This window comes from Gymnoscopelus microlampas (assembly GCF_963454915.1).
Source record: "Gymnoscopelus microlampas genome assembly, chromosome: 10".
Classification (NCBI taxonomy): Eukaryota; Metazoa; Chordata; class Actinopteri; order Myctophiformes; family Myctophidae; genus Gymnoscopelus; species Gymnoscopelus microlampas.
The window spans coordinates 34,122,793-34,150,288 of NC_139947.1; the positions used below are offsets into that span (position 1 = coordinate 34,122,793).

Sequence of the window (27,496 nt, forward strand, 5' to 3'; positions counted from 1 at the left end):
CAGCCAGTTACAATACAATCCCACAGACCAGACAAACTGCACCAGCCTTCATCATGAAGACAGTGTGTTGTGCTTGTGCAGCAGAAACTCCATGCAAAGCCCATGGCCTGTGGTTGAGCATCAGCCAATCTGGCTTGCAGAATGTTTACACAAGGGAGATCTGTGTGTAACAATGAGAAAACAAAGCAACTACAAGTCAAATATTCTGATGAAGTTGATGACTAACAGTGAGCCATATAAATTGGGACTACAAGTATACACACAACCTAAAGAAAAGTTTATTCTCTATTAGAACCTTGTGAATATAAGCAATAAAAGTGTAAAGTATGTGATGGTGCTAGTATATATGGTTACTTTTTCTTTCCATTTCATTAGGCTGATCTCAGATGAAACCACCAGTCATCTCGGTTCTCCATGCATCTGACAAGCTCGCCAATTCTTTCTGCTCCTTCATCCTTCTTCAGAATGTCCACATATGTGGGACACCTTTTGTAATCAGTGCTCATGTGTAGGCCCCCATAGCACCTGTTCCTTAGCTGGGAGCTCATTTTGATGTTTATCACTTCTCCCTCCTGATACATGATAATCTGGAGAGTAACTGACTTTTACTTTCGAGTACATATGTTGGTTGCAAATATTCAGAACATGCCTTTTTGCAAGCCTCTGTAATTGTAACATAATTCTAGGTATTAGGAATGATAGACCATAGGAATGATAGCTACGCTTGCACCTCCCAAAATCCATGTATTCTAATGTACATAAAGTGACCTTATGCTGAAAAAACTCTCAAAAGGCCAAAAAAGAAGGCCAGCAGTTGTAAAATGTATATTAAAGTATTGAATGAATGACCTAAAACTCGGCTGAGAGAGCAAGGCTACTGAGTCAGTGTTGGGGTAATGACAGGTTATGTAATAGTAGTTACTTATGAACCGAGTTCTAACTAGTTACTGTTTGAAAATTAGTAAGACGACAGTGCTTCATCATCATCAATTTGCTGTAGATGATGATGAAGCAGTGCCAGACTAGGACTAGGACAGTTATGGAACTGTTCGGGATCAAGTTTGTTTCCTGTCAACTACCATCCACCTAACACTGCAACAGGAAATATATATATATATGTTGTCTAATGTGAAAAAGTCTATTCATATCTGCATTACTGTGATCAATTTTTGACTTGCATCATTAAAACTATTATAGTAAACATAGTAAATGTTAGGAAAAAAACCCTGTGTGAAGTGAGTGGTGCCTTGCTTAGCTTGGCTAACATGTCCAATGTTAGCTTGGCTGATGGCACTGATGTCACTTTGAAACATGTAAACAATGTTTCAAAGTGACACACCTATTTATAGGGCTCTATTTCGTCATGCGTCTCGCTAGCCAATCAAAGCACACCCTTTCAACATATTGTCACGTGTCACGTGATGCTTGACCAATGTTAGCTTGGTGGACACACGGACATAGACATACATACATACATACGGACACACAGACAAAGCCACGTATAGGAGTGGTTGCCTTCAGCACCACTAAAAAACACAGTAGAAGGGGAAATGAAACGAGATTGCTTGTTTTGGGATGAAAAACTAAACAAACATTATGGACATTCCATGACTGAATATAATAATCAGGGCATCTATAAAATATATATATCAGTTGTCCCACCATTAAACAACACATATTTAAACAAACTAATAGCGATTTATTTGGTGTAAGCGTTTAGCTTATTCAAATGCATTCACCAACCAAGTCAAACATACTCAATCATGGAACAGGAGACAACTGAAAAAGTTATGTACAAGTTTCTAAATTATGCTGCAGCATTATAATAACTGACAAGTTTCTTTTTACAGATCAAAAATAAACATTCACTTTGCATTGCCTTGCGTTTGAAAATTTAAATATCCACTTTAAAAACTGGCTTTTTTCCCCTCCAAAACGTAATATTTGCCACGTCATTTTCATAAACAACCGTCTTGCGAGTCAAAGCAGCTACTGCACATGATTACCAATCACCTTCAATATTTATAGAGTACACCAATCTTGCTTTAATTTAACTCTTTAATGCACAGCCCATATTAAATTAGAAGCGATGGGTGCAATATTCTAAATGTACAAAAAGCTGTTTATTTAAACAATACCCAAATGGATGATACCATCCAAACGATTATCGTCACGTCAGGTAGCTGAATGCCAAAGCAGAGGTCACTGATTATTTATCAGCTCATAGAGGTTCTTAAGCTGTGATTCATCCTGCTATGCATAGGTCTGTAACCAGGTAGCCAATAGCAGAGAAGCTCTATAATCTGTTGCATCTAACCTCGTGTCACCAGGCTTTCCACAGTACATAGCCTGGTTTTCATTCCGAATCAACCAGTGTGATCCGGTCTAGAGCCCGCCTTCCGTACCCGGTAATTTGCACACACACACACACACACACACACACATGCATGCATGCATGCACCGTTTCCATATCCACTCTAAACCCAGACCAGACCAGCAACCTGCAAAGCAACTTGATCCCAGTCTAGTTCCATCTATAACGTGATGATATCATAGCGGATGCCCTGTTGCTGTAGCTGCTCCAGTTGTTCAGGTGTAGCCTCAGTGTAGACAGTCTGCGCCTGAGCCATGGCTACATCCGCTACTGCTGTAGGACAGGCAATGAATGGACCAGGTCAGTGAACTAAACAACAAGAAACACTTTAAACACTGATACTGTGGGTATTCTTGCCAAAAGGTACTTCACTCAATATTATGGACACATATTACTGTTGGCACAGTGCTTTCAGGACTCGAAAAATCAGTGCTAGGGATTTGAGCTTATGATACTATTGACCACATTCACATGGCAGCCACTTTTCTCCTACATCAATCCACCCCAAAAAGGTTTCCCCAACCCCCCCCCCCCGCCCCAAATATAACATAGGACATAACATAATGTAACATATGAGCAAAAATGACCGCGGTGTGAATAGGGTCAACTGCAGTGTAACTGGATCATCACAAACCTATGTATAGTAGTTGGGGTGGTGGATAATTCTAGATTAAAAAACAAAAAGGTAGGCATGATCAGTTGAGTGAGAGAACCAACCTGTGACAGCAGAGTGAGCAGCAGCCTCCAGGTCCTCAGCGCTGACTATCTGCTGTTCTGTGCTGATAGGCAAGTACTGGATCTGACCATCATGGCTTACAGCAATCTGAAAGATCAACAGTGACATGCAGCAAAGTCAGCCTTCAGATGCTTTCCTTTTTTTCCCCATTGCATTCTATAGAAGGTTACGACATTCTATTGTTGCTATGAGACATAAAAGCGACGTCAGCCTGCTTTCAGCTGTTTACACCCCCCCCTAGTAAAACATTAAAAATACATCTTATTGACATGATTTGTAGACTAGCTAGCTAAGTCAAAGAGATTCCAGAACAAGAGACAAAACTCAATTGGTCGTCCCATTACAACAACCAGTGCCCAGTAGCAGAGCTTTGCCTCCACCATATTGGAGTGTTGTGACTTTCGGTTGCTTAAAGAAACATTAAAAAGTCATGCTGTACAAACAAAAAAACTTGCTTTTATTTTATTCTACAATCATATATTTATTGCTTCTACAGGACTGGTCTGTGTTGAACAGCGAAAAAGTATTATAGCTAAGCATACTACTATAGCCATTTACTCATTTATTTATCATATTTATGAATGAATCAAAGCAGAAATTAGTAATACATTAATTCAGAATGTCATGGCGCATGTGTGCCCATGCATTATGTGAGTGCACGTGCGCGACTGTTTATGTATGTGTATGAGATGTTACACTAACATTCATTCAGAATGTCAGTATGCGCGTACACGTGTGTGGCTGTGTGCGCGTGCACGATTTTAATTCATGGAAAAAAAACGAATCTTGAAAATCATGGATTCATTGATGATGGTTTCTGTATTTGTGATGTAGCTACCTGCTCTGTGCAGCACTTTGGTCAAAATTTGCTTCATAAATAAATGTGACAAAAAAAGGACTAGACGACTCTATATAAATGGACATTTGAGACAATGCATTTAAAACACTAGTGCAGTAGGTAAGCCAGTCTCTGCTGACAGGTAGATTAGACTAGAAATCTGGATGAGCTGTTAGAACTTCACTACGTTTTATATGACATTATATTGATGCAAAATACACAGGACAGCATCAAAATGGACAGTCAGTTGAAGGAAACAAAACAGAATGGTAAATCAACAGAGCAAAGGCAGGGTAGAGGATTGCATAACATTGCATTGCAATATGGCGGCAGCGCTGCCTTTGCGCCATCTACTGGTGATGCCAGAAATGTAAGCACTCTCGTCTCTTGTTCTGGAATCTCTTTGGCTATTTCTCTGATAATGGCGTTTCCCAGGGCAAATGTCACAAACAGGATGTTCACAAAGGTTGAACGTTCAAGTTAAAGTGTTATTATTTACAGAACAAACCATCTATACCGACTGAATGGAGCTAAAACCCTGCTCACCTGTTGCTCTTGCAAAAAGGTCCCATCATGCTCATATTGTATGATCTGTCCATCTGGCATCTGGTGGGCAGAAGGACACTTTAAAATTGAGCATTGTAATTTCTTTCATTGTTTGAAAGGCCTTCTTACATGCAATGCTAGACTCACCTGTAGGTGGTTGCCGTCAGCTAACACAACATACTCCTGAGGTATTAAGTGCTGCACGCCATCCTGAGAGATGACATACTGGATCTGGGATGGGATCAGAGACAGACAGACAGGCTGAGATGACTTATGCAGAGAATAAGGAGTCAGTATGATGATTTAACAGTAAAGGTGGTGTCAGCTCAGGGTCCAAAGTGGCCTGTAATGTACCTCAGCCACCTGGTTGTCCCCTGACATTAGGTGCTGGACCGTTTGTCCATCTACAGTGGTTATCTGCTGAATGTACGTGCCATCCTCCTGACCAAAACAAGGAGTACATATGAATTAAAACACATGGTTCCTGCATATATCAAATTGACTTACCCGAGATGAGGAAGTGCTTTGCAAATAGTGTGGGTTTAGCTTTTTTCATTTTGTTTTCCCCTTTACTGGAAAGACTACACAGTGGGTCCCATTATGCAGTATACTGTAAGGTCTTACCTGGTCTGACAGTGCCTGTTCCTGGGCTACAATGATGTGCTCTTGGCCGAGGGCCTGCAATCGCTCTGGGCTGATTATTGCCTGACCAGCTTGTAGGGCTGTAATGCACATATAAAAAAGGTAAAATAGTGAAGTTTATGCTGGTCATTCATAAGTAGTAGATTTCTCACCAAAAAAGAAAAGCGCCTCTACTAGAGTCCATGTCTCCAAGTTAGAGAGTTAAAAAATATATCATTTTCATTGGATACATGAGTATCCTCCTTACACTGTAGTGTGGCCAGGGCCTCCTCATCACTGTTGACTATGATGGTCTGCTGGGAGGTAGCGGTACGAGTCTTGCGAGTGGACTGATCCTGGCTGTGTAGACGCTCCATGTGGAACTTCAAATGGCCGTTACGGTTAAACCTGAGCGAGGAGACAGAAAACCACGGATGTGCCATCAACAAGGCTATTCAATGACACTATGAAGCCTAAAACAGACATCATCTTGGTGTTAATGTGGTTATTAGTAGGAGACGGAGTGTAATGAATATTACACTCATTTTTCATCCATCCATTTTATTGTGTGAAGCACTTTGTAACATTTGTTCTAGAAGGTCCTATTTAATTAAAGTTTACTATTATTCATGTGTGTATTTATGTTTTTAATTATATTTTTTTCCAGAGTAAAGGTCTGCGAAATGTGTTGTCACCATTGGTTACTTTTCAGAACAGTTCTTTTTTTTCTTATCATTTTTATCCCTCGATTTTGTAACCCTTTTTTCACCCGGTGCCAATTTGCTAAGTGATCCTGGGCACTACACTCCCCCCACCAGCCTAGGGAGGCCAGGGCCGAGCTCATGCCTCCTTCAATGCATGAGAGCCAACAGCCAACATGAGAGAACAGTTCTGTATTAGAATATCATTGTGTCCCACCTTTGTCCACACAGTTTGCAGGCGAAGGGCTTTTCATTGGTGTGGGTCATCATGTGTCGACGCAGGTCTTTCTTGTTCTTGGAGGCAAAGCTGCAGGCGGGGCACTTGTGAGGGCGTAGGTAGGAGTGCAGCTCCATGTGGTCCTAAAAGCAAGATTTTGGCCAAACTTCATTTTTACACACTGGTGGAAGTGACTTCTCTTTCAACCTCCGTTGCAGAAGTGATGAGTTGTTTTTATCTCATGCTGGCTACAATAGCATAGCAATACAGAACTCTACTACTATATAATGAGTAGTCACCAGGTTAAACTTCTCGGATTTAGTAAAGTTGTGCGAGCCCTTGTAAGGGACAGGTTGAGCTGTGTGGCGACATACCTTGACCTCAGGCCAGGAGGAAGCTGTGAAGTCACAGTCAGGACACTTGAAGGTGTTGGTGTCCACGTGCGCCCTCTTGTGGTTCTCCATGTCAGAGCGGCCATGAAAAGACTCCATACAGACACGACAGGAGAACCTCTTTGCACCAGGGGAGCTCACCACAGAGGGAGAGGTAGGAGCCTCACTGCTCAGCTGATGGCACATAGAAAATCACAGGAAGTGGTGATGATCTTTTGTTGTTACAGATACACTTTTGAAGGACCACCCTGCGTGACACTTTATTCCATATTCACCTCAGTGCAACAGGCCTGTTTTATTGGCCACTGAGCTATTTCCCCAGAACAACTTTGGGATAAATGCCTTGCTCAACGTCACCTTGGTGATCGTTGAGGGAGGAGAGAGCATTCACTACTCATTTAAGTTCAGCATCTAATCATTATCTAGACCATTTTTGCCTACATTTCTTTGGATATTTGATTTATCATGTTTACATTTTCTACATAATCAAAACTTTTTTTTACAAAACTATTTACCTGAGACATTGAGTGAATGTTGGGTAAAACACAGTGATGTTAAGCCCTCTTCATGATAACAATAACATTTGGAATGCAGCATTTGAAAGGAACCAATTTACCCATGCATATTACAATTCTGCATTTGAAAGGAACCAATTTATTCATGCATATTAAAATTCTGCTCAATGGCTCTATTCGGCTTTGTTGTGATAGGTTGTGATTCATAGGGCAGAACCAGAGTATAGTGGAGGATTGACACATTGGACCAGTGGGTTAGTACTGTTGCCTTAAAGCAATGTCCCGGATTAAAACCTGAAAGGGGCCTTTCTGTGGAGAGTTTGCATCTTCTCCCCATCTTCACACATGGGGAGGAACACATGTTCCACACCAAAAGACATGCATGTTAGGTACTGGCCTTAGAGCTAGAGCTGCTCAGCTCTAAGTAATGGCTGCTAATAGTTTCAAATGGAGAGGATTACTTTCCCCTTGGGGAAGTAACATAATCATAGGTCAACGATTGGCTGAAAATTACAGTGTGAACTCGTAAACAAGAAACCGAGTAGCTAGTTTGTGTATCCTTGGCAGTAAAACAAGGTGCACTTGTTATTGAGCCCGGCATACACTTAAATGAGAACTTTTTGAACTTGATATTAGTGGCAACCTCCACCTACTGCCACTTACATGTACCTAGACCCAGTGACTTACATCTACCTAGACCCAGTGATTACAAAAACTGAAGACATTTTATTTTACAAATCCAAATTTGTATGGGCAGCATAGAGTTCACAAGAATGAATAACCTATACCTAGTAACTTTCCCACTCAGAGTTTTTCCCAAAGCTTTTCAACATGAATGACAGTGAATGCAGTTTAGTTATGAAGCAAATGTAAACATACAATAGATCTAAAAGGTTGGGTGGTCTAAATGTATGTAAAATATGTGGCCGACATTGAGTTTCACAGGTGTGAGGTGTGATCCTACAAAGCGTTGGAGGCTTCCAGACTTACCTCCACCTGCTGTAGAACACCATCTGTGAGTGCTGAGGTTAGGTAGTACTTTTCACTTTTCAGGCTTTCTGATTCAGAGACCTCAACAGGCTGAGATGGACTGCTCTCACCATTGCTGTAAACACAGCAATCATACACTGGTTAATGCCAAGATGTCATGAAGGTGACAAGGAGATAAACAGCATGTAAACAAATGTTTGTCTGGTTATGTGCGCGCTATAATAGCGTTTACATAGGCTATCTTCGGCATGCGACACATTCGTACAACAAAGCCGGGAAAGCATCTGTGTCATTTTAAGATTTCTTTGGGCTATTCAAAAATAGCAGATATACAAGCTCAAAGCTCTTATTTGCAATTTGAGTAAATCTTTGAATATATATATATATTTTAAAGCAAACCAATATTTGTTCGTCGGGGGGGCGGGGTGTCCCTGGAACAACATATTTTGAGATGGGGGGTCTGTGGCCGAATACATTTAATTTTGGGTGGTCCTTGACATAAAAAAGTTGGAGAACCAAAAAAAGAGGGGAAAAAAACCCAAAACCCACTCATATAGCAACACAGATTTTCTCAGAAAACTGTTAAGATTTAGAAGACATTTGTAGAATCTGCCTCAGCTCGGAAGAAAAAGTAATAGCCAAAACTATAAAACAACGGTTATAGCTAAAAATCTAAAAATGACACAGATGCGTTCCCGGATTGAGTGGGTTAAGCATTACCTGTACCCAGGGTCGGTGCTGTGAATCTCTTCAGCAGCCTGCTCCACCACATTAAATTCCCCTCCAGCTTCATAGGCTTCCATAGCGATCTGGGTGAGCTCGCCTGTTTCAGATGGGGCAGCCTCATAGGCCTCCTCCTGGACCACCGTCTCGCCATTCTCTGACACATGGAAGGTCACGACCTTCTGCGGCTGGCCCGGTGTTGAGGTCACCCCACTCCAGGTACCCCCCTCGAGGGGCTTGCCGTCTGACTTCAGTACTGACACCTAGGGACGTGTGCATGCATGAGCTCACAGTGAATGAACAAGCAGTCCCCGTCTGCAGAACGTCTTGGGGCTTTGTTGACAATGAAGTGCAATCAAGTTTATGTATAGGTGGTGTAAGTGATATTTTATAAGTATTATTTATTTATTGTTAAAAAGTTGAATAGCTACATATCAGGAGAGAGAACTCCACAAAGATCATTTATTATATTATCACTTAGACCACCTTTAAATCAAAATGTTAAATAGGGTTTTCCCCAAAATGACTGACTTCCTACAACAGAATGCAATGTAGTACTACCTACCTGTAGTGAATTTCCCACCAACTCCCGAGCATTGCTCATATTTAGCAGTAGATCAAGTGCGTTCTGGGCGGACAGGTCACTAGAGTCAGCTTGAGGAGAGGACGGAGACAAGTTAACTCTTGTTATGACAATACTGTTAGGTGGGGCAACATTACAGTCCTGTTCATTCAAATCTGCCATATTGTGACAGTCATTTTCTCTAGAGATGAACCACTGCCATACGTAGCTCTGTGTTGTGAAATGTCAACCAAATACATTTCAAACAAAAAACAAAGAAATTAAATCAGAGTACAGCCGATCAAATGTGTAGCTGATCTGACACTAACCATGCTCATAAATAATGGTGGTGTTTCCCATTGCATCTTGGGTGACTGAGGCGTTCTCCATGCCCTGCATGGCTTGTAGTGTCACTGCATCCACTGCCACCTAATAGGGTGAAAAACTGTTACAAACATAACCCCGCACCACCACAAAACTCTCAAAAAGCAAACACAAACCTGATAAGCATTGAGATTAAATACTAGTGAAATAGTACTACTATTGAAATACTAATGAAATACTGCTACACTGCAAAACAAAGCAATCATTTATCCCACATGCCACAAAACACACACGCACGCACACACACAGTTGATGGACTCACAATAGTGTTCTGGAGGCCCTCCTGTGTGTCATCATGGTGTTGCTTGAGCTCCTCTATCTGCTGCAATGTGAAGAAGGGTCTCCTGCGTCTCCTGATGGGCTCCTCGGGGTGGGCAACGCTCCAGTCCTCAAAGGCCTCCGGGTGGCGACACTGTACATGCAGACGCAGGTTCTTCCTGTGCTTGGTCGTGAAGTGGCACATATCACAGGAGAAGGGCTTCTCCCCTGTGTGAGAGGGCACACATGCAAGTGTTAGGGTTGATCTCAGCAATGCAACAAGAGAGGGCCACAAAGGAGAAACAACAAGGGAAACAAGTAGTCAGAAGAATGCCACATCACATACTGTAGGTCGAACAATCAATTCAAAATCCTAATTAGAAAGAAAAAATGTTTGCTTAGTTCATTTCTTTGTCAGAATTGCACTTCACTTTTAATGACAGCCCTCTCAGTCATATTGTAATTACTATTATTATTATTGTTATGATTATGATTATTATTATTATCATTAATATATTTCTTATTTAGGGTAGCCAATTTATTTTCTCTTTAAAAAAAAAAACTATTTAGTTGTTATGCCAATTAAGCCCACACATTTCAATATTAATAGCTCTTATCACAAGATTAACTCTTTTTATAGGTGCTTCTTGCATTTTAAACAATTTCTCAATTGTTTTGACAGAAAATAAGGAAACAAAATATCTGTATCTATATGGCAAATTAACGGTAGTAGACAGGAAAGAAAAATTCAAAAATAGCAAAAAGGCGAAAATTTGATGAAAAAAGCCTTTCTTGTATCACTGACCAGTGTGTTTGATGGCTAGGTGGGAGACCAGGAACTCTTCCTTGGAAGTGGAATATTTACAGTAGTCACACTTAAAGGGCCGGTCATTGGTGTGGGACAGCTGATGGTTGAGGAGCAGTTTCTTGTTGTCACACATGTAGTCGCAGTACTCACACTTGAACCTGGCAATATAGGCACCCGGAGATTTGTACACAGGTAAATACTCAGTGCTAAGTTAACTACGAAAAATGTACAAAATGGAACGCAATGGACCAGTAAGGGTCCTCTGTAAATACATAGGATTTTACTGCATATTCAATTGGTTAACAACAGTGTTGTAAAGGTGGTCTTAAGTCATTGACAATGTTTAATGATACAAACAAAAAAACATAGAATACTGACTTGCTGTCATCAAGACATTGAATGTGGGTTAGCAGGTGCATTTTGAATGTGTACCGCTTCTTGAAGGACTTGCCACACTGGAAAGACAATAAAGAAATGTAGACATGAGAATAGAAGATAGGAACTAGGCATCTAATAATATAACACCACCATTAAAAATGCTACATACTTTACATGATTTTCTTAGTAATCCAATTTTGTGAAATGTGCTGCCATCAATGACACCATTTAATGTTTTTTTGATTGTTTTGATGTCTAACCTTATCACACATATGGGGTTTCTCTGCGCTGTGAGTCTTCATGTGCTGCGTCAGTCTCTTCTGCATGGGGTAAACCCTGTGGCACACTGGGCACGGGAACTGGGAGACCTTGGGCACCTGGTTGGAAAGCAGCAGACACTGCTACTACTGCATAACAGGCACATGGCTGACTACTTTAAAAGGTGGGATTAAGTCTCACACTGGATAGTCATTGGTTATATCATGGATTGCATGTTTCTAACTGGAAATCAAAACAGAATTTCTTCCCGACATACCAACTCAGTCTTTCTCCTCCTGAGGAATAGAGAGAAAGAAGGCAAGCATCAATATCTGACAACCTATAGAGGGCATTGTTTTCCATATTAGGAGACAGCATATTTACCGTTTTTGGTTTAATTTCTTTGAGGCACTCACTTCTCTTTGTTGTGGACTGCTGAATGTCGGAGGACATCTTTCCTGTAGACACTACTGTAGTCACATTCCTCACACTTGAATGGCTTGGAACCCTCATGGTTGAACATATGCTCCTGAAATAATACAGACCAGAATGTTTTATATAGATGAGAGAAACACATGACTATAAGTAACCAGTAATAATCTCAATTACTTGTGACCTTAAATGACCTGTGAGTGGTGGCCCGCACTATGGAGAGACATTTTAACTGACCTTGAGTGAAGACCAGCGTTTGCAGCGGTAGTTGCATTGCAGGCACTTGAAAAGCTCAGGATCGTTGCCCTCGTGGGAGTCCACATGGAAGCGTAGGTCATCTTGGGATAGGAACCGTGAGCCACAGATCCAGCAGTTGTGAGGCCTCATGAGGGGTTTGAGGGATTTATAGTATCGACTGGAAGACCGTTGACGACACAGTAAAATTCAGTGTTAATTTAACTCCACAAATGGATAAATCACACTGAGAATTTTACTGAGAAAGCAGGCGCAGTGAGCTTGTTGTGAAGTTTATTAGATAATGTTGTAAAATATTGTCGTTATGTAATAACTGGATTCTTACCTTCGATTTATATACTTTCTATACTTCTTGCGAAGGAACCTCTTAGATGGTCGACCTCGTTTCCTGGGGAAGAATTCCTCGTGTGGCTCTGTGTTTGATGATGGGTCTTTGTTCTCGGAGTCTGATTGGCTTACTGCTACCTCTATTGTGTCTCCATTGGTCAAGGTAGCAGATGAGCTGGCCTCCTCTGGTGCACCTACACCAGCATCCACACTAATCCTGGGCCTCTTAGCAGCACTCTCTGCTTCTACAGCACATACAAATATAGAAATAAAGAACGGAGTGAAGTAGGGAATATCAGAAAAGCTGGCTGTCTAAAAATACTAATCTTAGCCTTTTCAAAGCTCCCATGCAAGCGAAAGTTGACTGCTGTTTGTTCCTGACCTACAAGACAGGGCAGTGGTTTAAAATAAATGAGCTGTCTTCATTCATCAGTTACCATGAACATGCTTCAGCTACACTGCTTTAACAGCAGTGGCAAGAAGCTATTAAGAAAGTTAATTAATATTTGTAGAGAAATTATTACTCTTCAAGATCTTGTAGATTGTACAGGCATTTTGTATCTCACATTGCATTTCCTTTCTCTTTTGGATTCAACACCACCATGTTAAAGTTATTTAATAATAATAGAATTAATCATAATAATAACTTTATAAAAGCTTCACATGAAAAATTGCCAATAAACATAATGCCAACTAGAAAAGTGTCTCCATCAGGCCGGGTTGCCTGCTCAGGGCCCGCAAAATTTGGAAGCCAGTTATAGACAATTGGAATGAAATATGACAAATCTGATACAGTACATCTTGATCATATGACTTCAAAGATAATGTGCACTGATTTGTGTGAGTTTTGGACAAAAGTTGTAATGTGTGGCAGAGGTTCTTCCCTGGCCTACTGGGAGTGTGCGTGCATAAGTGTCACGCTGATTGGTCCAACGGTGCCGGAGATTAGCTATTCACAGACATGTTGTTGGAAGAACCCACCTTTATTACTGTAGCCTTCTTCCACAAGGCTGTACTTCCTGGGACGGCCCACCTTGCGCCGAGGACGCCCATGAGATGATGAGGAGATGGGAGGAGGTGGCCTCTTCATAATGGCCGGTGGTCTACCCCTGCAATCCTCATCTGCTGGGTTATAGTCACTGTCCTCTGGATAAACAGAGGGGGAGTAAGAGATCAGTAACCTTGAGTCATTATACATTAAGTGAGTGGTTGAATGATTGATTGCTCAACTTCTCATCACAGACCTTCCGGGTCATCAATAGCCCCAGCATCCACAACTCCATCATCTTCTTCTTCCTCTGCTTGTTGAGGGGCCTCTGTCTTGACTACTACTGCCTTTCTCTCTTCTGCTGCCTTCAGTTCTGCCTGTCGGCGGGCCAGAGTCTCACTCTTAGGGGGCCGTCCTCGCCCGCGCTTCTTTGAAGGATCCCCTGAAATGACCAACACAGTACCACAACCAATAAGGAAATTACCTAATTATCCAAATGATGTGTACTTGTACTTGTAACTTTGTTCCTTATGCCACCATAGTTACCCTACCTGCGGGTTTGAAGTGTCTGTCTCTCATGTGGTTGATGAGGGTGTCTTTGGAGGCACTTTTGTACGGACACATCTTGCACTTGAACTGGTGCACAATTACCACCTCCATCATCTCCTCCAACTCAGCCAGGTTTGGGGGTCGGTTTCCACTGACTTCTGCCAGAATTGAAGTCCCTGACTCACCTACCAGGCAAGCCTCATCCTGAGGCCCCTGGGAGCCCTGGGGCTCCTCTTGACTGGGAGAGCACTGTGGGCCTGCCTCAGTCTCTGGATGAGAAGTGTAAGTTCCACTGCTGCTGATGAAAGGCCCAGACTGGCTCTCACTGCACTCCAGGGCCTCAGGAAGCCCCGCTGAGCCCACGGTGTCTGCAAGGGGATGGTCTGAAGAGGAGCTCTCATCAGCGTAGAGAGAACCCTGGGGACCATTGCTGTTGTCTGCGTAACAGGAGTGCTGGGGCTGCTGTTGTGAGTGCTGTGGTTGATCAGGGTCCTGATTTTGATCATCATCATCATCGTCGTCATTGTCCTCATCGTCATCCCGCTCGTCGGCCTGGTACTGAGAGCAGCCCGGCTGCTCGGAGTCTGCAGCCGCCATGCACTCCCCGCCATACTCGGATCCATACTGCCGAGTTGTTTGCGAGTGGTGGTCGGCGCTGCTGTCGATGTAGCTGCGTGAGTGATGCGGGCGCTCCTCGTCATCCACCGCACACTCGAGGTAATCCGCACTGCACTCCACCACGTAGTGATCTCGGCTGGTAGGGTTGGAGTCGGCTCCGCTGCATTCGACATAACCTGGTAGGTCCTGGTCACACCCGCTGTAGTCGGGGAACCCGGACTGGGAGCGCGTCTGGTCGGGCTCCTCTCCGGAGCATTCCATATAAGAGGAAGATGACTCACCGGTCTGGTCTGGGCCATCAGCACTGCACTCCATGTACTGGGAGGGGTGCGAGTGCTGGGGCTGGTCAGGTTGGCTACTGCTGCTACTGTCCTCTGGATAACCCGAGTGCCCAGGCTGGTCGTCAGGTTGGTCTGGGTCCTGACTGCATTGCAGGTCTCCCTGTTCCAGACTAGTGGAGGTAGGACCCTCTCGAAGAGCCTCAGCTATTCCTCTGGACAGGGCTGAGGATGACATATGGGCTACCATAGGAGCACCTGTAGTAGATGCAAAATATACTGTAGGTGAGATACAAAAAAAAAATTCACACATAACCACAAACTTTTAAATGCCTTATATAACAAATGGATGGATAGTAAAAAAAAAATACTAAAGAAGTGAGAGGCTTACCATCATCTGGTCTTTGTAATATCAAATACTGGGTTGTTTCTGCACCTCCATCTTCTGCACTGGTAACCGCTATGCATCCTGCAAAACAGTCATAGGAATAGATTTCTACTCCATTCGCTACAGATATCTCATCTGAAATCCTATGAAAATATTGATCAAAATGACAAAAAAAAATCTGCTTTAAGCTCTGAAGTTGGAAATAGTCTATTTTGCTACAGGCTGAAAATCATAACTCTAATACTTCTCAACTCTTCTCCTCCACCCATACCATTCATGATGTCAGGACCAATAGTGGATTCTATGATCTTGTCTATGGCAGAGCCCAGGTCTGAGGAAGTAGAGGCTGTTGAGTCGGACACCATCATGGCTCCCTCAGACGCGGCACTGGAGTGGACCAGCACCTGGGCTGACTCAGACACCAGCACCGACTGTGTCACAGTGGACACGCTGGACACACTAGTAGACTGGGCCACAGAGGACGAGTCAGGGAGGTGGACCGATGACACTCTGACATCTGTGCTGGAGCTGGTCTCTGGGATGAATACCTGGGCAGAGGGGGAATGAGTTGAGTCACAGAGAAGTGATGTCCCAGTGCTTTAGCAGATCATTCCGCTGTAATGTAATTGTATTGCCACTTTTCTCCCACAAGACAAATGGAGTATTTATGGGGTCGTGTAAGATGAAATCTGTGCAATGGTCAGCTATAATTGTGTAATAATCACAGCATTCAAAAAGAGGAAAGATTTAGCGTTAGAATCCAAACCAACAGGAAATAAAGCTGTTGTGATTTCGGTTGACCGACCATGTGGTCCCTTAAAAGTCTCCCTTAAAAGTGATGTTTCACATGCGCACAGAACAAGATGACACCAGGCACAAAAGTTTATTACACACATAAATAGTCGTGTGATACTGCCTGGTGTTATCTTGTTCTTAGTTAGAGAGAGACTCTTAAAAGGATCACATGGTTGGTCAACCGAAATCACAACAATTTGGTGTCAGAACGTGGGATACCAAACTGAGGTAAGTCACTTTATGATTATTTCAAAAAGTGCTTTCCTCTTGCTTGGTATTGTACAATTTTAGCATAATGTTCAAACATGCTGAGAGATGATGATTGACCAACTGTAACTTATTTAGGCATCAGAGCCTCCGTTTGGACGTTTGTTTTTTCCCCCTCACTTTCTCCTATACCCAGGTATAGGTTTAAATACTCACCACTAGTCCCTCTGAGCTCTGTCCCACATGACAGTCAGACACTATGGCCTGTGCCTGTGAGGAGGCAGCATCACTGCTGTCAGCAGACATGGCCTCCGATGACTCCATGCCCATGCCACTCTCAGAGGGTTCCTCCATCCCAGAGGGGCCTGCATCACTGCTGCTCTCCACCTCAATCTCCTCTGAATCCATAGCTGTTCATAAAACAACACAAGTCACCACATCACCATGAGCATACTGTACATACTAACTGTGAAGTGTCGTGTTGATCCTCAAACCACACATTCAGTACTTTTATATAGTTCAAGAGGAAACAGCAATGAGTGGTCACCAGTTGTAAATGTTATTTCTGTGGTACGACCATGTGCAAGTATTTAAAACACGTATAAAGATTGTCCCACCTCATAATCTTTGTTTTCTCATCGCCTACCCTTTCAACTGCATATAGCAGGGGTGGGCAACCATGTCTTGAAGATCTGCTGGGTCATTTTGATGGGCAATGGGGTGCCCAAAAAGGTGGCCACCCCTTTTTGGGGGTAAATTGATTAGTTATTCTTTGCTTGAATTATATGTTTTAATTATTCTAATCAATGGTTTGTGGTGGAAAGTAACTAAGTTGATTTACTCAAGTACTGTTTTTAAGTAAAATGTTGTGGTACATTTAATTTACTTTAGCCCATTTCTCAGCTTTAACTTTAGAATTCCAATTCAGTCTGCTTATGTTTTTGTTTCACCACAATTTCACTTGTTTATCCTGTATCCTGGATGAGTTCTCTCTCCTGATTGGATACAATTGGTATCCCAACCTGAAAATGTATTCATGTTTACTAAGAGCTGGAGAAAGGTGGAGACCCCTGTTACTAAACACTCTGTAGTAGTTATTACAGATCAGAATATACCTAAAGATATTTAACACAAATCACTTACAGCACTTTTCAGCCTTGGATCAAGACTGTCATAGATGAATTTTATCAAGTCTGACTTTTACTTTCGCATCTATGATATGCAAATGTCAAAATCAATCAAATACATATTTGATAGTCTTGATCCAAGGTTAAGCACTTTTAATGTACTTAATGGCACTGAATAGGCTCTATGCACAGCAGCCATATTGGGAATGAATTGGGCCCATTCCTTACTTCCTTCACAGGTGTTACCAAGGATACCAATTAAGGCTCTGTTCCATTTAATGTGGCATAGTGCTTGTCTTATTTTCAAGGACCCCATAACTCTCAGAGTTACACACCCACCATAAGGACCATTTGGGAACCAAAATGGAGTGTTTCTAGAGAGCCAACATACACGATATCAGCACCCTGACCAGAATGGAACAGAGCCTTCATTAGTACCATTGGTAACACCTGTGAAGGAAATAAGAAGAGGCCCAATGTCTTCCCAATATGGCTGCTGTGCATAGAGCCTATTAACTCAAGTATGTACAGTTTTGAAGTTTCTGATGTGAACCAGGTAGATTCATGCATCATATAACTAGGATATAGTATTGTATATCATTGTGTGTTGTTTAAATGTCTCTATGAATTGAATACACAGGACCTCAATGGAAACAAGTCCTCAGGACTTTTTGGGGTTATCCTTTTAGACCAAGTATATGACTGTACTGTGCTGTTGACATTTCTGTCTAATAAATTATTCAATCAATCAACCAATAGTAGATAAACAGAGTAATTACACCTCCTGCCATATTGTGTCATATTCCATGTTTAATGCTGAAAACGAGGAAAGCTGTGGCAACAAAACATTTGATTTGCAGGCATGCGTGTTTTGGATTCACCAGCATTTGGCTACAAGTGACAGACAATTCTTTTTAACATTAGTTTACTTTGCCGTACCGAGGTAAATGGGACACATAACTTTTTACGCCATGTTTTTTCTTTGCTTATTTCCAAGATTCCATTCAATTTGATTGCCTGTATCACCGAGTATAAATCACTCCCTGACCCTGGGTCGGTATAGAAGCTAATGAGGTTAGCAGCTGCCTATGTTGTTTATCATGTATGAACTATGAAGTTGCAAAAGAAACCAGGCAAATGTTCCGTTTTTTTACAGCATTGTTTTGACGTGGGGGTTCCATCTTAAATGAAAAAGGGTCGTCAAGTCACACAACTTAGTTGTTCACCCTTCACCCTCCGACCCCAACATCGCAGTATATACTGACTGTTCAGTTCGCTAAGCAGGCAAGTTAGCCCTATTTAAACAGGCCTAGCTGTCCGTCTCTCTGCCTGCTCCTAACCTCGCGTCACCAGCCTTTCCACCGTGGAGGAAAGCCCTGGTATTCATTAAACTGAGCCATGTGATCCGGTTTAGAAAAAAGAAAAAAAACAACATCGTGTTCCGGTGGCATCTTCCGGTTGGCGTCGCATTGTTTTGTTCCCCACATAATGCGAATCAATTGGTTCAGTCTCGCTAGTCGCGCTAAGAGTTAGAATAAAAGATGGACATACCAAACAATTATTATACCAAAAGAAACGAAACGATTTAACCAAACTAAACAGATTTTAAACGAGGGGAATCGTTTTGGAGGTGCACGGCACCGGATGTTTCGGTTGTGTGTTCCGGTCACCTGATGACGTAAGGTTATTTCCGCTCCAGACCGGATCAGAACCCCGAAAATGGTATTGATCCCAGGCTAGCCTGCTCCGCGCCGCCATTAAACATTATTTCCACTCAGGCATTCTGAGAGCTCTACTGGGGGACCTCGAGGGCCTGATCTGAGGTACAACAGTCCGCCCAGATTCTGTCCCTGAAGAAAATGAAAATATTTTCCGTCTCTGGCGAAAGATACGCCGCTATTTCTCCTTACCGTTTATTTGTGAGTTGAAATGTTAAATCTCGTCGTTAGATACGCCGAACGGAATATGACTTTGAAGGCGATAATTCTGGCTCCATTCTAGTCGGGCGCCATGAGTATCTCTCTCCTTGCTTCCAGTGTTGCCATGTCGGCTTATTATAAGCGACTTTGGGCTTGTTTTTCTGTAAAGTTGCTTGTAAATATTTGTATATTTGGTTGCGGTTTTTGGGGTCTTGTTTCTAAAGTGTAGTTGCTTATTTTGGGCTTGCTGCGTAATGTTGTTTAAACCAGTGGTTCTCAAACATTTTCATGTCAAGGACCTCCAAATGAATATGTATTTGTCCACAGACCTGAAAATATTTTGTGCCAGGGGACTCCATACAAGATTTAGCCTCGACGACCTTCCAGGCTTATGCAAAGGCGAAAATGTAATTTAGATAGCATGTTATATAGACAGATGCCAGGTCATTGTTGACCTGTCATCCTACTAGTGTGTGTATAGTTTTAATGTACAGACTATTGATTTTGTTTTTGGATATTCTACTGACTGAGGTTATTGGTTTACTTTTGATCCTAGATTAATTTCTATGCATTCTATGTATTACCTTGTGTTGTCCTTGCTTACTGTAAATCGCTCTGGATTAAGAGCGTCTGCTAAATGTCTAAATTGTAAATTGTGTTGATTAAATGTTTCATCAATATTTCACATTTGACTTTTTTCCACAAGATTTTTTAAAAATAGCAGATCATGTGACGTGTTGTGAGCTTGTAGATCTGCTCATTTCAAAATAGCCAACGCGCATATAGGTTTTAACACAAAGCACTTTCAACTTTAAAGTGCTCATGTGGCCTATTACGTTGCTTCTTTTGAGCTTGTTTTCCTAGACCTGGTTGCTTATTTCTCTCACAAAACCTGGCAACACTGCTTGTTTCCGTACACGGATTGCCCTACTACCGGATCTTTATTTATCGTTTTAGTAGAAGAGTGGCTTATTATTTCATGGCGTTGCTCTACAAATACATATGCGCTCGTTACCAGCATTTTAGACATTACATTTTAATACAGGTTCCTTGGTAAAGAAGATATTTATTATTATCATTTGGTGGACTATTGTCTTTAGATGAAGGCGTATTACTCGATTTGCTGCGGAGTAATATGATTCAGCCAATGGAATGATTCAATATTTTGCAACAAGCATAGGACAACACACACACACACACACACACACACACACACACACACACACACACACACACACACACACACACACACACAATTTCTGTTCGGCGATAATAATAAAGTGGACAAGGGTAGGTTAGGTAATTCTCACAATGTTTATTGCATTTAAAGTTTAACTTCAATACAAAACGTGTCATAAATAATTTCAGTGAAGGAGACATGCAATGTCGCCCAGTGCAAGTAACTGGCCTCAACTAGGCCATTTTATAGAAATAAAATCCACAGAATTATAAAACAGACAAAAAAATGGAAACACAAAAACATTCTATAAATAACTAGTTTAAATCAATACTGTTGCAGTCTGAGCCTGTCAGACATATATAAATCTAGCCTTGGATCAAGACTATCATAGATGTATTTTATCGATTTTTACATTTGCATATCTATGATCATAGATACGAAAGTAAAATACTCGATAAAATACATCTATGATAGTCTTGATCCAAGGCTAATATAAATCATTCATCAACAAATAAGGAATGTACTCTGATGCAGAGATACTGCTTTGGAGTATTTGGACTATGCTTATAGGTCTAACCTTTTAGACCACAGTAACTTGATCCGTTCACAGATTATTCGATTGAGAGCTTGTGATATTTGGCTTTCCTGAGCTGAGAGCCATTGCATTGCTTGTAGGCCATTTAGGCCAGTTGAGTTCACCATGTCAAAGCACACACAAATCATACAACAGGCTGTGCATGAGCATATTCTACGTGAATGCCACAAATGTCCTACATGGGAGACAGAAAAGGATGACCTGACACAGATTGTTCAGCACATGAGGGTGTTTTTCTATCTTTCCCTCCTCAGTAGCGAAAGTTTGAGGAATCTGAACACTTCAGAAGGTCGTACTTCACATAGCCCACGCGGTCCACCTGTCTGCGACTGTTCATACGCCAGTAGAAGCGATCCCGACAGAAGTAAATGTGACCTGGAATTGAAATATTATGTATTACAATGGATTCCTTCATATCGAATACAGTATACTGATAGTTTTTAATTTTGATTAAATAGATAGGCCTATTTGTTTTACCTTTGTACTGGAACACATCATGGGCATCATTGGGTACGCCACCAAAGACCAAATCCGTGTATCGGGGGTACCCTTTGTCAATCTTCTGGCCCTTCACATCAAGCCTGTTTTGATCAGACACATGTCAGACAGTGCAGAATGAAAATGTAACAAACACTAACAAATAAGTTCCTAGAGAACATGGTACAGTATGTACCATGTTCTTTAGGAACTTATTTGCATAACTTAAAATAAATAAATATAGCCTTTTAACCAAAGGAAAAAAACAAAGACAGCTCTTCCGGTAGAAAAATAACTACTACTACTACTAATGAACTAGAGAAGAAATAAAGAGGCTTTCTATATTTCTGCTACCAGAAGAGCTGCCTATTGGTTAATGTTTTGTTTGGTATCTGCAACACTACTGAAGAGCACCTTCTGGGTCTCTGTTCATACGGTGTCCCTACGTAAGAGCACTGTTTGTAGGTTTGTTGTTTTCTTTTCTGTTTTCCAGATATATTTAATTAGCAAGCAAGCTAGTTAAAACATTGTTGTAAACAGTGTTTACAGCCTAGGAGAAGTTGCAGATGATTCAGTCTCTTGCTCAAGAACAGTTTGTCGTTATTGAGGGAAAGAGGAGTTCTTCCCTTTGCCAAGAGTGCGAAAATTATAACGGGCAACCTTTTAGTTACAGACCTGCATGCCTAATATGGGCAGTCCAAATTAAGCTCACCTCCAATAGTTCTCCCCACTGAAAAGCAGGACTTTGCCTTTCCCTCTCTGCAGTGCTCCTTCCACCTTCTGAACACTATTGGGTAGGCCCAGCTTCTCTATGCCTCGGGGACCCAGCAAATTTGTTCCTGTGTACACCCAGAATCGAGACCCTATGGTGGAAAGAATATCAATTAGGTGAGTTAATTATGACTTAATACAAAGCACTATTAATGAAACGTTGAAGATTATATTACCATTAGAAAACATACTGTATAGTTGTATGTTACCTGAGAAGAAGTACAGTTTTTTGGTCAGGAGATCCTCAAAGGCGGTATCAATGTCAGCGGGCAGAGCAGGCCATCTCTGAGATGTAGAAAATGGACCCTTGAGCCCTCCATTGTTCTTGCTGGACATCTTCCAGTAATGTCTGTTTGATCAAAGCACAAATGAGTGCAAGGTCACAATCAGTTTGCATGCATGTTTTTTTCCTCTATGGTTTTTATCAACCATAGAGGAAAGACTATTTTATTAAACAGAAAAGGGAAAAAAAACACTGCTCATCTGCCGGTAAACTCAGGTACAATATGTTATTAACAAATATAAAACGAAAATCCTATTACATTTTTTTCAGACAATAACATCCTACATAATGTTAACAACACATTATACACATACTCATTGTAAAATAATAACAACTCATAACTGTACATAAGATTAAGGAAGGAGAAAAGAAAGAAAAAGGTTTCTTACCCGTCCTTGAAGAAATGCAGCTCTTTCTCGATCTCGGTGATAGCGTCGAATGAGGCTACCTGGCAGGCATCTTTGGTTGGATCAACAGGTGTTGTGGTGGCGGTTGTGGTGGGTTCTGTGGTAGCTGGAGTGTCAGGCTCATCACTGGTGTCTGGGGAGAAGGTGGTGGGGGCAGTGGGCTGAGGAGGAGTGGGGTCAGGGCCTGTTTTAGGTCCTATGGAAAAGAAATCACTGGTAAGAAACTAGAATTGAAGTTGAAAATAATGATTTGTTCACCTCTTTGCATGCTGAGAAAAAATTGATTAGTGTGATTATGTAGATATAGATGATTCTAATGAGTTTCATTTATACCAAGTAAAGTGGTTGATATATACCATATAGATACTGAATGCCTTCAACATCATCTTGGTTCAGGGAAAACGTCTCTATATAGCTGTACATCGGGTACATGAGTGCATCTCTGATGTTGGAGTGGTCCAAGCCCAAGGCGTGTCCAAACTCATGGGCTGCCACCAGGAAAAGACTGTAACCTGTGAGGCATAACAGTTATTATTGTGTTGAACATCTGTGGGAATGGGCAACATTAATACATATTCTACTTAGTCTTCCTCTACATGCTTTTAATATTAAGCCTAGGTTACACATAGCCTATTTTTTGTGCAACAACGTATAAATTAGCCTTTACTCACCATTGTCAGGACAGAAGCCCCATTTCTTGTCATCATCATAGTCATCAGTAGTACCACACCATAGCTTGCCGTCTCCTCGTCCCTCACTGGTACAGGAGTCATACGATTTCCCCAGGAACACAAAGGGAAAGTGGCAGGGCTCTCCTTCAGAATTTCCGCCAAGCGTGGCAGTCTCTGTTCAAACAACAATAAGGGATCAAGCCATTGTGAAAGCAAGGTGCAATAATTCTTCTTCATGCACGGCTATGACTGGCACTCACCTCGAGTAGGACAGAATCCATATTTCTTGTCATTGTCAAAGTTGGATGTGGTGGCACACCAGCGGTAGTCATCGCTGCGTCCCTCTGTGGTACAGCTGTCATATGTGTCTCCCAGAAACACAAAGGGAAAGACACACGCGGCTTCGTTGCTGTTTCCTCCAAACGTGTACAGAACTGTCAGGGATTCAAACCGTGAGATGAGTTTGTGACTTGAAGTCAGTCAGCAATCAGCATGCAACTAAAGCAAAAACGTTTTCTGGGAACATTCTGAATTTCTGACCTATGATTCGTCTTTAGAGTATAAATTGTCCAACTCACGTTCACTGGGGCAGAAGCCAAATTTCTTGTCCTGTCCATAGTCTGCTGTGGTGGCACACCACGGCAAGTTGTCAGAACGGCCATCTGAGGTACAGCTCTCGTAGGACTTTCCCTCAAAAATGAAGGGGAAATGGCACATGGCACCCTCTGCATTGCCATAGCGAGTCTTCACAGCTTGGGTGATAATAACAGACATTATACATTATTTGGTTGTAATTAATAAATGCAACACTAGGGGGAGACGCTATTCCATGACTGCTAGGTGGGTAGGTTGCCTTTACCTGGTCCTTTGCCCAATGTCCAGTACTCATCATCATCAAAGTGGGCATCTCCCTGCAGCCCCTCACCAGGTGGATAGGCATGAGCCAGCAGGCCATCTTTACCATCAAATGGATATGGATCTCCATGGTCTAGTACAACAATGAAACCCCATGGATTAAAATATTACACTACTTTTTAATTTATCCTGTCATTTGATTAGTTAATTTAATTGAATATACCACATTTCAGTTATGTTGCATAAATTATGTATCAAATGTATTAAATAACTCATTCAATGTAGCAAATAACTCAGGCTATAATAACAAATAAATCTCATTAATAATTGACAACAAAGTTTACTTTAACACATCCTGTCATTTGGGATGTTAAATGGTGCATTCTGCTATATCTCAGACAGACTTGAATGACGTTGATTAAATTAGAAACTTTAACCACTTACTGGCTTTTCCAAATGATATCATGATGTCAGCAGTGCCGTCAAAAAGTCGAGTGAAGGTCAGTGGAGTGACCTCACTCCATACCTTGAAGGCTCTGGCGAAGGCATCGTCAATCAATGAGCTTTCCATGTCTGGAGAGTAGTTCAGGATCCTTTTGAGAATAGCAGAGTGATTAATACAGACTCATTACAGCTTAATGATGAGAAGAAACATTACAATATGTCCACAGTCAGATATTTATGGTGACTTATGGTGAAATTCATATGCCACTAGCATAACAGTAACACAACCATCAGTTTACACACTGGGCACTATTTGCATTCAATCCTACAGAAGGAAAAATATTAATAACATTAACTACGAGCATGACTAATAGCCCAACATAGTGTAGAATATTGTTGCTATCAGGCAGAAACCTATGTATATATCTTTTACATAAATTAATCTCTTCATTGTCGTATGACAGTTTCACGCATAAGCAAATAGCCGATCTACAAGCTCACAACGCATCTCGATGCAACACGTTCTGAGCTTGTAGAAAAGATCAGCTGAAAAACAATCTTGTAGATCAGCTGCAAAATGTTGAAAATATTTGAAATGTTAACCTACAATGAAATTCCCAAAATAGGGATGTGCGGTTGAAAGTGGTTAAAGGGATATTTCACTTTCAAATAAAATAAACATAAAAAATATATATTAAAAATAAATGAAAAAAACTAGTGGAAAAATCATGGCTCCCTCAGGCATTATAATGTCCTTTTAATGCGTGAGGGGGCCATGATTTTTCCATTACTTTTTTCATTTATGTTTTATATTTGTTTTTAATGTTTATTTTATTTGAAAGTGAAATATCCCTTTAAGTCCCTTTATGTGGGTTTTACACATATTTAACCAATGAAAATTATTAACAAGAGATTGCTACTAAGTAATAACTACATCTTTATTGGAAAACGTAACAGTTTTGGACATACAAGTTTTCATCTTGAAAATGATTATATTGACGGACGCTTTCTCTCTCTCCTCACCTGTAAGTGATGTCATTATGGTCCCATTTGAGGTCACCCTCAAAAGTCTTGTAGCTGCGTACGTCAGGAACTCCACACCGAGGATGCTTCATGGCATCCAAGGTGGGCTTGTCCAGCTGTCCAGTTTCCTCTAAACCCATCTGCCTCTGCATCCTCTTCAGGGCTTTGGAGGTGGACACCATGGACTGAAAGCCACTGCGTTGCATAGTGTTCATGTAGCCAAATCTGTTAAGGTAACCCTGCAGGGGAACATGTCAAAACATGAACTCGTACAATGAGGTGAAATATCAGCCACAGTCACTTAATTACTGACACATTTCCACATCACAGAACACACAATGTTGTGGGAACACTAATCACTCCAAGCAAAATAAACCATCTGCTACTCACTTCTGCCAGTTCCATATCAGTCATGTTGTTATTGACATCGTTCGGGAAGGTGACAAACACAGATTTGAGGGGAAGGCTCCAACCATCCAGTGAGCACATCCCCAAAACAAGTAGAGCTGAAGCCCAGGATCTCATATTGAGATCGAGAGTGAAGTTAAGTTACAATAGAAACCTATCCACAAACAAGAACTCAGTTGGATGAGGGAAAACAAATCCTTGCTTCTAAAGTGAAGATCTATGAATATCAACAAAGTGTCCACGCTGCAGTCTTGGCTCCTCTCTTTGTTTTGACTGGTCACACTTGTTGTCGTTCTCCTTTGTACCCATGGAGCAGTGGAATCTGTATTTATGCTACATAACGTCTTAGTCACTTAACCTCGCCCCCACATGCAACTAACCTCATCCCTCCCACTTGAATGTGTGTTGAAAGTAGTGGGGAAATTCCAAAACAGCTACATTTAGCTATATCTACTGTACTGTAAGAACTAATGAGTGGTTAGTTAATTGTTCCTTATAAGGAGAAATGTAGAGTGACTGCTTATGTTACCATGTTGATCTACTGGGGACTTAATGCTGAATGTTCTGATAGTATACTTCCTTTAGTAATAAGTGAGACCCTAAAGCTCCAAAAGTATTATCTCAAGATGCTTGACCATTTAAATTGTCACCAGGAAATGACAAAGAATTTGCTGGAATCATTTTGGGTGAAGTCAGCGTTTTGGTCTGTGGGAAAACTACTAAACATGTTTTACTCATTACACCTGCGAGTGCATATGGCTAAGGTCATTGCATAATAAATGGATGGTCAGACGCATCAGAAGACCTAGCCAGACATTTCCATTATTCCCACAGTCTTGTTAGTAACGCGCAGTATGCAGTATATTACTTTTGGCTCCACGTGTCTGTACTCTGTGGCCATACATAGAAACCTGTTTCCTCTTTATCCCAAGTTGGATCCTGAGTAAGATGTCAAACTGGGTCGAGTCAAAGCCAGAACAACACAGACAAAGAGAACAACTCTGTATATACACATCTAGTACAGTAACTGATAATGAATGAAGTAATGATTGGTGCATCCAGTGAATATGTGCTCAGCTTTATCAATGCCACAATCTATATACTGTAAAATTATGTATGTTATAGGATTGTTATTACAATCTAATCCATTTCTCAGTTTAAGTAATTCACTGACCGCCTGGTCCGCCCAGTCTATGTG

The 27,496-nt window shown here is 41.4% G+C and overlaps 2 protein-coding genes across 4 annotated transcripts; both read right to left on the minus strand.

The window, feature by feature from the left end:
- Positions 1 to 1,684: 1,684 nt before the first annotated feature.
- On the minus strand, positions 1,685 to 19,956 carry LOC311054415 (zinc finger protein 335-like). 3 transcript variants are annotated; one of them, XM_084070372.1, is made up of 28 exons: positions 19,176 to 19,956; positions 16,355 to 16,548; positions 15,408 to 15,684; positions 15,140 to 15,217; positions 13,855 to 15,006; positions 13,560 to 13,745; positions 13,297 to 13,461; positions 12,314 to 12,560; positions 11,971 to 12,148; positions 11,718 to 11,830; positions 11,579 to 11,597; positions 11,304 to 11,420; positions 11,044 to 11,120; positions 10,663 to 10,823; positions 9,862 to 10,085; positions 9,545 to 9,644; positions 9,219 to 9,307; positions 8,651 to 8,916; positions 7,931 to 8,045; positions 6,408 to 6,599; positions 6,034 to 6,176; positions 5,384 to 5,523; positions 5,119 to 5,216; positions 4,849 to 4,935; positions 4,642 to 4,725; positions 4,495 to 4,554; positions 3,092 to 3,197; positions 1,685 to 2,647 (listed from the first exon to the last, which is right to left on the minus strand). In XM_084070372.1, the coding sequence occupies exons 2-28, from the start codon at positions 16,544 to 16,546 to the stop codon at positions 2,535 to 2,537; spliced, it is 4,779 nt and encodes a 1,592-aa protein (XP_083926498.1). In that variant the 5' UTR covers positions 16,547 to 16,548; positions 19,176 to 19,956; the 3' UTR covers positions 1,685 to 2,534. The 3 variants fall into 3 exon arrangements, with proteins under 3 accessions (XP_083926498.1, XP_083926497.1, XP_083926496.1); XM_084070371.1 differs by lacking the exon at positions 19,176 to 19,956 and adding an exon at positions 18,205 to 18,438 and having other exon boundaries at positions 8,657 to 8,916; XM_084070370.1 differs by lacking the exon at positions 19,176 to 19,956 and adding an exon at positions 18,205 to 18,438.
- A 528-nt stretch (positions 19,957 to 20,484) lies between these two features.
- On the minus strand, positions 20,485 to 26,590 carry mmp9 (matrix metallopeptidase 9). The gene is made up of 13 exons (XM_084068292.1): positions 26,281 to 26,590; positions 25,891 to 26,129; positions 24,868 to 25,016; positions 24,428 to 24,556; positions 24,147 to 24,320; positions 23,829 to 24,002; positions 23,569 to 23,742; positions 23,254 to 23,409; positions 22,880 to 23,093; positions 22,417 to 22,556; positions 22,149 to 22,299; positions 21,437 to 21,540; positions 20,485 to 21,334 (listed from the first exon to the last, which is right to left on the minus strand). Exons 1-13 carry the CDS (start codon positions 26,413 to 26,415, stop codon positions 21,210 to 21,212), a joined length of 2,064 nt encoding a protein of 687 aa, XP_083924418.1. The 5' UTR covers positions 26,416 to 26,590; the 3' UTR covers positions 20,485 to 21,209.
- Between the last annotated feature and the right edge of the window lie 906 nt (positions 26,591 to 27,496).